The 11,187-nt window shown below is 45.2% G+C and overlaps 1 protein-coding gene across 1 annotated transcript; it reads left to right on the plus strand.

Annotated features, from left to right (window-relative positions):
- The first annotated feature begins 5,253 nt into the window (after nucleotides 1–5,253).
- On the plus strand, nucleotides 5,254–10,286 carry LOC109733982 (disease resistance protein RGA2-like). The gene is made up of 3 exons (XM_040391136.3): nucleotides 5,254–6,577; nucleotides 6,719–7,840; nucleotides 8,162–10,286. The coding sequence occupies exons 1-3, from the start codon at nucleotides 6,287–6,289 to the stop codon at nucleotides 9,968–9,970; spliced, it is 3,222 nt and encodes a 1,073-aa protein (XP_040247070.1). The 5' UTR covers nucleotides 5,254–6,286; the 3' UTR covers nucleotides 9,971–10,286.
- Nucleotides 10,287–11,187: the final 901 nt, after the last annotated feature.

Genomic DNA, 11,187 nt, shown 5'->3' on the forward strand with positions numbered 1-11,187 from the left:
GGGAAGAAGATAGTTCATAAGACTTTTTCATCCCTTCTCTCCTCACTTGCCACGCCTTAAGAGGACGAGGCCACACACACACGCTCACCGCTCACTGAGTCATTACATGGGTCTGGCCCTAGTCGGGACGCAGCCCGGTACACCGGTGGGCCATGGCGTTCCCCCTGCCTTAGATTCGGCATGTCCCCATGCCGGTGCACGAGGAAAACGACGACGCAAGCTTCTATTAGAACGAAACAAGTTCTACTTGTACTTGAAGGGAATTCAATAGTCGATGGAAATAATTTTACTATGTTTTAGAATAAATGAAGTGTCAAAGTTCAATTATTCTAAAACCAAATCTTAGTTTGTCTGGTTTTACTGCGGTTTAGAATGAATAAAGTGCCAAAGTTCAGTTTTCTAGAACCAATTTTTAGTTTGTCTGGTTTTACTGCGAGTTAGAATAAATATAGTGGGAAAATACAAAAGAGAACCTAGGTACCAGGGCACCCTATATGCAAAAAAGAGTAATTCAAAAAAAGATTCGTCAGAGAATGACTTCTGTTGCATGGTGGGTCGAAGATTCGGCAAAAACCTGATGAATACAAGTACTATGCACGCTATATTGTCGTCATAAACTTGTCTTTTTTGCCCTGAAGTCAATAGAAATCATTTCTTGTCCAAACTTTTAATACGAGTACAATACCTGATCATGTTTGATTTCAAAAAGATTTAGAATTTTTTGAACTTTTTATGAATTACTATTTTTTTGCGCATATAGGGTGCACGGGTACCCGAGAGCACCAAGTTCTCGTCCAAATGTGCCAACGTTCAGTTATTGTAGACCCAAATTTTAGTTTGTCTGGTTGTAAGCAAAACATTATCGTGCATGTGAGACACATTACACCACCACAAATCTCATTTGCATTAGAAGAATTAACACTATAACATTGAAGCAAATTTTTACTTAATATATTTCCAGAAAGAATAAGAGAATATAAAACATAAGGGTTAGAGTAAACAAAACTGCAATTTTGTGCTCATGTGATTTTGTGGTGCAATTATTGTAGGAAGCAAACTTGAATCGCGCACGAGAACTGGTTTGTTGGAAAGAAGATACTCCCTCCATCCAGAAACATATGGCCTAATGCGCGTTTCAAGATTTATTTTGACCATCACTAAGACCAATATTATATGGTGTGTGTTTCACAAAGTATAGCGCCAAGTTCGTATTTGAAATGTGTTTCTAACAAAATATTTTCATAGTATACATACCATATATTATTGTTCTTATCAAAGATTACCGTAAATCTCAAAATACGTATACTAGGTCTTATATATCCGGATAGAGGGAGAAGTACCATACAGACCTATGTTCTAAGCCCTAATCAAGCTTCCTAATTATCTCTCTAATCTAACGATGCTACGCTGGTCCGACAGGATGCTAGGGATAGTAGTTGGTTCCATTAGGCTAGTCATAGTGGGGAGTAACTTAGACTAATGTCATGCATATGACACCAGTCTTTGTTACTACCTTCGTAGTGCAAAATATCATATAAGTAGTATCATAGAAGATAGCATTTATTACATTATAGACTCATTTTGCTTTGGGTTGCGTTATGTTACAGTAACATATTATGTTACTCCAAACACCTCTCTCCGCATTAACTATATGCCACATAAGCAAACTTGTCTTAGAATACGCTATGTTAGAGCATCTCCAGCCGTCCGCCCCCCCCCCCCCCCCCCCCCCCGCCCCCAGGGGCTAGAAAAAGCGCCGCTTGGGGGCGAACCGACGATATTTTCACCGTGGGGACGACCGGATTCCCAGCCGCCGCCCCCGGGTCACCCCCAAACACCCTTTTTGTAAATATTTTTAAAAAGACATTCGGCCAAAATTCGGCAAACACGACATAGATTTGGCAAACACGACATAGATTCGGCAAACACGACATAGAATAGGCGTTTCATAGTTTCTTTACATATAGAAAACATAATGGGCGTCGGCGGCGAGAAAGGGGGCTGCGGGCGGGTGCTTCCACCGGCGAGGGAGGGGGCGGCTTTTATAGCGGCCGGGGAGAGGGGGCAACGTGTGACGCATGACGGGAGGGGGCGCGTCGCCGCACTGCGCTGCCCATGAGGAATCAATGGAAGGCTGACCGGCGGCAGCCTTGGCATTAATTCCCCGCGGGAAACCGAGTCGATGAGGACGACGAGGCGCGGGGGTCGTTGACTCAGCGGGCCCGCCGTTCTTTCACGCCAAAAAAGATTGCCCCGGCGCCCCCGGGCGCCACCTAGCGCGTGGGGTTCGGCCTGAGTCCGCCGGCGCCAGTTTCGAGCCTAACCGGCGAAAAATGGGCTCCTGAGGGCGCGACTGGGTCGTTTTTTCAGCGCCGACGCTAAAAAATGGCCCTAGGGGGGGCTATTGGGGGCGCGGCTGGAGATGCTCTTACTTGCTAAGTTACTCCCACTGTGACCAGCCTTAGATTATAGGCCGTTTGCAACATTCAAAGAAGTACTATCTGTTAGAGTTGTGTCGAATATTGTGTACAAGGTAGGTTACAGTTGGACTAGGAGTTGTATTGTGTTTACATAGGATGTGGAGTCATGTCCTAGTAGGACACTTGTATCCTAGGCCTCTCTTATATAGCGAGAGTAGACACACGATTGTAACCTATGCCAACATAATAGCACAGAAACACAGGAGAAGCCGGCGGCATGTGCCGTCGTCCAGGGCGACCTGGTGCGGTATTGTGACGGTGTCACGGGAAGAAGCGCCCGTAGTCAAGCCCCGGGGATGTAGCCATATCGGTGAACCTTGTTAACAAATCTCGGTATCGTGCTTATTGGATTACTTGGTCCTCGGTAGATCGACGGAGCGCCTCGAATTTATTTTGACCAGTGGTATCAGAGCTAGGTTGTCCGAAGGTCATTGGTGGTTGTTCCAGAGGAAGTACCAAGTTTGAGATGCAGTCGTGGCTACGGCGTGGTTCTCGATGAGATCGGGAAAAGCAATCGGTGAAATAGCGGGGCGTAAAGCAAGCAAAGCTGGCGGCAATTTGTTTTGAGCCTTGACGAGACGCAAGGGGAATCAGAGGCGTCAGGCAAGTCCTGCGGCGGTCGATCGATGGATTGATCGGGCGAGCGTACTCGAGGCATGCGCTGAAATCGCTGGCGGGGTAGGGCCGAGCAAGCCCCAAGTGTGGGCTACAGCCCGTGCGAGGCCAAGGCAAGGCTGAGGCCTGACGAGGGCCCAGGTGGATCATGGTTGGCTGAAACCCGCAGGTGCAGCGCGTTGCATGCAGAGGCCTAAAAGCTAGTGAGATTTGTTTAAGAAAAAAAAGGATCGACACAAGGGCTAGCCAGGCCGTGATATGCTATCAAGAAAGAAAAAAATAAGTCCTAAAGCTACATACGTGTGATGAATCAGGAGTTTGAGCTAGCTTAGCTTTGTTGATCTGTGGCATGTTCACATGGGAAGGCTATGGAGGACTTTGATTTGGTTTCTTTGTCGGTACACGTGTGTGTATGGATGGCGAAGGTCACGGTGACAGCTTGTGTCTGGAATGTGTCTGCAGCCGGACAAATTCGGCTGGGTCGGACTGGTTAGTCTGACGGATCGACGCAAGTCGGTTGGTAGAGAAGACGGTGTGGAATCGGCGACAGCGACGTAGGAGCGTCATGCTGATGGTGACCGACTTCTGGGCGTGGAAACACGTGGCGCAGGCCCTGAGGGCTTGTGTGGCTTTGACAAGACTATGACGCAGGTTTGATTCAAGATGGTGCACATGAGAGCTTGAGTTGACGAGGCGTGAGGGTGGACTGATCATCTACCATGGAGTCATGTTGAAAGTGGAGCTGGATTGAGGGGCTACGGTGTAAGGATCCAGAGAATCGAAGCCTATTCAGCGGGAAAAGCGAGGGACACATAATTCGGACTGGAGTCCAGTGGTCTGATGGAAGCGTGAAGCTCGTCATCGGTCGGCGATGATTGATGGTACTCTGCAGTGGGGGTTGAGTGGTGCGGGTTTGCGACCCTTGAGACTCGACCGGGACAGCAGAGGCTCGACGCGGTAATAGCGGCGAGGCGTGCGGTATGCACGGGGCATGGAGACGGGCCAGGGCTCTGGTGGTCATACATGTGGTGAGACAACTGCGAATTTGACTCGAGATGACTACAAGCAACGGTAAATTCCTTCAAGTTTCAGACAGGCGGTCAAGAAAGGAGTGTTGATGTTGAGTTCAGGTAACTCTTATGTGTGACACCCAACATGTGAGTTGTTCACTTTCACGCAGGTTAGTGATCAGTGTGTGATGGCGTTGGACGGATACTCTGAAAATTGGGAGCACAAACTAGAGTAAGGGGAACTTAATTTCGCTCGAGCATTGATGGTGGTCAAGAAAAGAAGGGACTACAAGTTGCAGGTGGAGTCACATGAAGTCTTTGGAGTAGCAGCAGTACTCATGGGATAAGCTCAAGTCCAATGTACATGGAAGTTTATCGCAATGACGAATTCAAGGTGGTGGAGAATATTCGCCAAGGTGGAGTTTGTTAGAGTTGTGTCGAATATTGTGTAACAAGGTAGGTTACAGTTGGACTATGAGTTGTATTGTGTTTACATAGGATGTGGAGTCGTGTCCTAATAGGACACTTGTAACCTAGGCCTCTCTTATATAGCGAGGGTAGACACACGATGTGACCTATGCCAACATAATAGTACAGGAACGCAGGGGAAGCCAGCGGCATGTGCCGGCGTCCAGGACGACCTGATGCGGTATTGTGACGGTGTCACGGGAAGAAGCGCTTGTAGTCAAGCCCCAGGGATGTAGCCATATCGGTGAACCTCGTTAACAAATCTCGGTGTCGTGCTCGTTGGATTGCTTGGTCCTCGGTAGATCGACGGAACCCCTCGAATTTATTCTGACACTATCCCTATAGGGTGTAGAGCATCATTTCTTTTGTTTTGAACTGATGAACAGAGCATCCTTATAAGTAAATAAATACCACCAGACGAAGATGCTTTAAGGGCCTTTTGTAATTGTCTCATGGTAATGATATACTACTGGTTTAGGTTGCTTCCGTTGGCTAGCACAGCTGTTGGTACTTGGTACCCACCAACTTGTAGTAATTTATTCTTAGTGATAGGTTGTGGTTGACGCCTTTAGACTTGGCGAAACCAGAACTCCTACAGGCGTGATAAGACCTTATCGATCGTCCACACCAGGAGCTCGTCTACCTCGCACCAACTTTCTCTTTTTGGTTTCCGATTTTTCTATTTTTTCTGTTTTCCAGTGTGCTTTTCCTATTCTTCTTATTATTTCTTATTTCTATTTACTTTTTACTTTTAAAATTTATTTTTTTCTTCCATTTTACAAACACGTTTTCAAATTCATTAGCATTTTATCAAATCGTGACCATTTCTTGAAATTGTGAAAATTTTATATACTTGCGAATACATTTTTATGTAATCGTTAATTTTTTGAAATTTCTAAATATTTTTTAAAACCATACAATTTAAAATTCGTGAGCATTTTTTTGTAATCATGAAGGTTTTTTGAATTCGCTAACATTTTTATGAAATCTTGAACTTTTCTTAAATTCCCGAACATTTTTTACAAATTCACAAATACTTTTCTTCTCCGTCGCCGCCGGACTCACCGCCCTCATCTCACCCACTCTCCTTCTCCATCGCCGCTAGATCGTTTTTTTTGTTTGCAAAACCGCCACCTTTGGGGAATAATAGATTTTAGTAAATTGTCCCCTGGCGTTCCTCTCATTCCAAATAGCCCAAGTGACAAGCATAGCGAGAGTGGCTCTGGCCTTCCGACGCGTGATGTCGGACAAGACATACTAGTCCGTGAACTCTTGACAGTGCGCTCAGTCGCCCAACAGTCCATCTCCAGATCCCCTCAAATGAGCCAGTCCTTAACCATCCTCCAAACATGATGGGTAAATCGGCATTTTTTGTACTAAACAGAGTATTTTTTTAATTAAACAAAACGTCTTCATAAGTAAAGAAACTCCTCCCGATGAAGATGCTTTAAGGGCCTTTTTCATGGTAATGATATTCTGGCGTAGGTTGCTTCTGTTGGTAGCACAACTGTTGGTACCCACCAACTTGTACGAGTACTTTATTCTTACTGTCAATGATAGGCACTTGTTGACGGTAGACTTGGCGCAACCACCCCAATCTCCAACAGGCGTGATAAGACCTGATCGATCTTCCACACCAGGAGCTGGTCTACCTCTTCACCCACTTCCTCTGCAGCCATCAGCCCATCCAAGATTTGAGAGAGGTGAGCAGCCATGGCGCATCATGTCGGGGGCGTCATCGCCTCTGCCATCCTCGGTGTTGTGAGCAAGCAGATCATGTCCGCCATCAAAGGCCAGATCAAGCTGCAGTGGAACTTCGTAAGCGACCTACAGAAGATGAGATCGTCGCTGCAGACGGTGGAGGCCCTGCTCGAAGATGCTGAGAGGCGGTCCATCACGGATCAGGCGGTGCGTCTGTGGCTGGGGCGGCTCAAGGACACCATGTATGAGATCTCTGACATGATCGATGATTTCGAAGTCAACACCGAACCTGCGCCACAAAAGGTATCCGCACCCAGTTGACTTAACCAAGATGAAATTTCTCCAGTGCTTGAATATGTATTATCTTATTTCCAGGACTGTCAAATTATATTTCATTACTTTGAACATCAAAATGTACTAAAATAAAATTTGTTGCCTTTGTAGTGTTGCGCTCAAATCAGCGTTTCCAGGTTGAAAATGGCCAATAAGATGAAGAATATGAGAGAGCAGCTGAAGGGGATCACAGAAGACCGCATTCCTTTCACTTTCATGCAAGAAAATGTCCCTCGCCTGCAGGATAACCGGGAAACAACAGCGGCTGTGACAGAAGCACAAGTCATAGGGAGGGATAAGGAAAAACAGGAGGTGATGGTTCGTTTATCTGGGAGCATCACAGAAAAGATGACCATTCTTCCGATATATGGTATTGGAGGCATTGGGAAGACAACCATGGCACGATTGGTTTTCAATGATCCGCAGTTCAGAGAGTACTCTCGGGTCTGGGTATATGTGTCCCAGACGTTTGATTTGAAGAAAATTGGGAATTCTATAATATCACAACTATCCGTTAGTGATAGTCAGCCTACTGAACTTGAGATGATAGGAAATAGCCTTAAAAGGCTCCTTTTTGGTAAGAAGGTCCTAATCATCTTTGATGACCTGTGGGAAAGGGAACAAACTGAGTTGGAAAAATTGAAGAATATGCTAAAGCCGGGTGAAGGCAGCAAAGTGGTGGCGGTAGTAACCACACGAGAAGAAAATATTGCACAGAAAATTCAGACGGTGGAGCCGTACAAGCTAGCTCCCTTGACAGATGACATTTGTTGGGCTATCATAAAAGATAAGACTTCCTTTGATGCTAGAACTGACAGAGCACAGTTAGAGATGATCGGGAAGGACATTGCAAAGAAGTGTGGAGGCATGGCTTTAGCAGCCCAATCTATTGGGTATATGCTGGACTATATGAAGTCATCTGATGAATGGGTGTCGGTGAACAACAGTGAGTTCTGGGACGTGCTTGCCTCAAAAGAATTTTCACCTCATCAGGTGCATGCATCCTTGCTGCTAAGCTATCGCAGTATGGGTTCATATTTGAAGCTATGCTTTGTCTATTGTGCAATCTTTCCAAAAGGTCACTGGATAGCTAAAGAAGCTCTAGTTCACCAATGGGTTGCTCTTGGACTTGTTGAGCCACCAATGGCATCATCCTACAATCAACATAGCACTGATAGATATATTAATCAGCTTTTAGGCATGTGCTTCCTTGAACATCCAAAGTCGTCATGGGTGAGTTACTGATCTGATCTGGTGTTGATCTGGTGTGCACCTACACGTACCCTCTATTATTTTTAGATACTTCCAGTACACCAAAAATCCTGAAAAATTTATAACCATTGTGCCTACACGCTAGCTCATTCGCAACTTTCCCGATGATGGATTTCTCTTCTACTCCCTCCATTGTCCTTATATTTTTAGACAGCGCTCATCAGTGTACAAGGCTTTTCGATTACCTTATCTGTCTACTAGTTGTTAATATAAATATATCCAATACGTAATAGCATGAAGGTGTTCTTCTCAAGTCTGAAACTATGTATACTATTGATGCAGAGTATGCAAGTTGAAACTGAATTCTTGGTCATGCATGACCTAGTACATGATCTCGCAAGATCTGTTCTGGCCGATGAAATTGGTATAGAGGATCCAACCTGCCGATATGCGTGGCTGACAGATCACAGAAAGCTACTCAAGTCATCAATGACTCCGCTCGCCAAGATAAGGGCACTGCATTTTCATGATCGTAGCAACTATCAGCTTGATCGTGATGCATTTTCACCAGCTAAATGCCTCCGTGTTTTAGATTTAAGCAGATATTGTACGCAAGAGTTGCCTGATTCTATTGGTCAGCTGAAACAGTTGAGGCATCTCGATGCTTCTTCATGGAGCCGGAAGCTCGAACGGTGGGAGTCTACAAGGATACCAAAAGCTCTGGGTGCCCTTAACAAACTGCAGTATTTGAATTTATCACGACGTGGCAGGCTCGTAGGACTGCCAAAGGTCATGAGCAATCTCATGGAACTCCGGTATCTAAATATATCACACTGCCACGGTTATTATTTATCAGACAGCCCATCGGCAAATCAAAGTTTCATTGACTGTATCGGTACCCTTCCCAATCTGGAGCAGCTGGACCTGTCTTGGAATGACTATTGTTTTTGTGTACCAGAAAGTTTTAGCAGCCTCAACAAACTGAACCTCCGCGGCTGCATGCACATTGCTAGCCTTCCAGAAAATGTGGCCAAATTGGATATCCTCAGGCTTTTTGGATTGTTGCAATACGGGGGGTTTCCTGTGCGTGCAGATGATAGTGAATCTAGCAGCAGCAATCTTGTCTTTCTTAAGCATGCAAATCCTCAAGTGTTGAGTATCAAAGATCTTGTAAATGTGAGGTCTGTAGAAGAGGCATGCTGTATAAGGTTGATGGAAAAACAGAGCATCGAAGAATTGACATTGCGGTGGGGCGAAGGCGCGAGTTCTGTGGAACACATGGCGCTGCTAAAAGAGCTAGTGCCACCAACAAGTGTACAGAATTTGAATATATTTGGCTACAAGGGTGTCATATTTCCATACTGGGTTATGCATATAAGCAAATATCTTCCTAATCTTGTGAGCTTGAGGTTGTGGAATCTGTCGTGCAGCGGCCTACCAACACTCGTCCAACTACCCAACCTACGCAAGATTTTTCTTGGCTACATGTATAACCTGGAAGAATTTACCACAGGGTGCTCCATGAGTGGGGATGGTGCAAATGAGCTCACGTTGCCTAAACTTGAGCATCTGGAAATGTACAGGTGCCCCAAGTTGAGGATCAAACCGTGTCCTCCTAGAGCTGTGCACTGGTTTATATCAAGTAGTGATAACGCGCTATCGTCATGGGAAGAGTGTGCCTCGACCTCGAGCACACCTGCTTCCTCCTCTTCTCCTCCCGTGAATAAACTGAAAGTTGAGAAGTCCGAGTTGCCTTTGCACCAGTGGAGATTGCTTCACCACCTTCCTGGCCTTAGTGATGTAAGTATCACCCATTGCGATGATCTGACTATCTCACCACAGATCGGCCAAGCCTTCAAGTCCCTGGAATCACTCTCCCTCGAATGCATTGAAATGAAAATTCTGCCAGAATGGTTGGGTGAGCTCACATCTCTTCGACAACTCAACTTAATATGCATGAACTTCCTACAAGAATTGGACAAGAACATGAAGCAACTTACACAGTTGCAATCACTGAGTCTGGATATGTGCAATGCATTGACATCACTACCGCAATGGTTAGGAGAACTCACCTTGCTCAAGACGCTTATGTGTGTGCATATGTGTGTGCCAATAGTCCTTCCAACTAAATATCAATGTGTGTGTAACTAGACTACATTGCCGCACAGCATATGTGTGTTCAACTAGTGTCCTGTCAACTAAACATCAATGTGTGTGCAACTAGACTAGATTGCCGCGCCAATTGAGCATATGTGTGTGCCAAATAGTCATGCCAACTAAACATCAATGTGTGTGCAACTAGACTATATTGCCGCGCCAACTGAGCATATGTGTATGCAACTAGTGTCCTGCCAACTAAACATCAATGTGTGTGCAACTAAACTAAATTACAAGCCAACTGAGCACATATGTGTGCAACTAGTCTTCCTGCCAACTAAACATCAATGTGTGTGCAACTAGACTACACTACACGCCAACTAAACATCAATATGTGTGTGACTAGACTACATTACAAGAGGAGGTTGCACATCGACTTTCGTCAAGGTAATAGACTAGTTGCACATCAAAGTTGTCGTGGTTGCTAGGTTGCAACCTCATACGAAGGTGCAACTTCAAACATTAGTTTTGGAAAACAGTTGCACGATGTAGTACTAAAGTTGCACAATACAGTACTAAAGTTGCACAAATATATCATCAAAGTTGGCAAAAAAAAATTCATTGAAACATATCCATATGGGATCTAGTTTCAAAGATCTCGTAACGACGAACCCAATGGTGAAGACGGATCTGAATTCCGACACGTGGTTTGAAAGATATGACTTTTTAAAAATTGAAGAACCGGAATAAATATACGTGAATCTGCTTTATTGTCTACCGGATATAATAAATCTGAAAGCATTTAATGATCAATCACATGCACTAGCAGACAAAACCTCGCATGCATGTGTGTGACAGAGCCGGCCGCTCGTTCTCTCCGCTTAGCACGCGGCCACTTTTTAGATTTTGGGTTACCAAAAACACATTGCCGGTACATGCAGACTCGGCGATTTATGAGTGACTTCGGCGACACAAAACGCTTGAAGCTTACAGTATTCTACTACGTACTTCGAGCACATTGACACTGGTCACCTTTCGACGTTGCTGCCCCATGACTCGCCTTTTCTGGTCTTAAAAGATGAGCACGGCGGACGGTGCTTCTGTATACCGTCTCATGCGGCCACGAATCAGAACCGGAGATTTCCTTGGATGGAGAGTATGACGATAGCTGTATGTATGAGGTCTCTGACATCCCTGGTACGTTTAAGTGAGTATATTAGTTCAGTGTGGTATCGATTCCTCGCTGAGGACGCTTCGTGCTCTTATTTCCC

Source organism: Aegilops tauschii, chromosome 5 (assembly GCF_002575655.3).
Source record: "Aegilops tauschii subsp. strangulata cultivar AL8/78 chromosome 5, Aet v6.0, whole genome shotgun sequence".
NCBI lineage: Eukaryota > Viridiplantae > Streptophyta > Magnoliopsida > Poales > Poaceae > Aegilops > Aegilops tauschii.

Coding starts and splice junctions, on each gene's coding strand:
- LOC109733982 (XM_040391136.3), top strand. CDS start 6,287: ATGGCGCATCATGTCGGGGGCGTCATCGCCTCTGCCATCCTCGGTGTT. Junction 6,578..6,718: donor CCGAACCTGCGCCACAAAAG/GTATCCGCACCC, acceptor TTGCCTTTGTAG/TGTTGCGCTCAAATCAGCGT. Junction 7,841..8,161: donor AACATCCAAAGTCGTCATGG/GTGAGTTACTGA, acceptor CTATTGATGCAG/AGTATGCAAGTTGAAACTGA.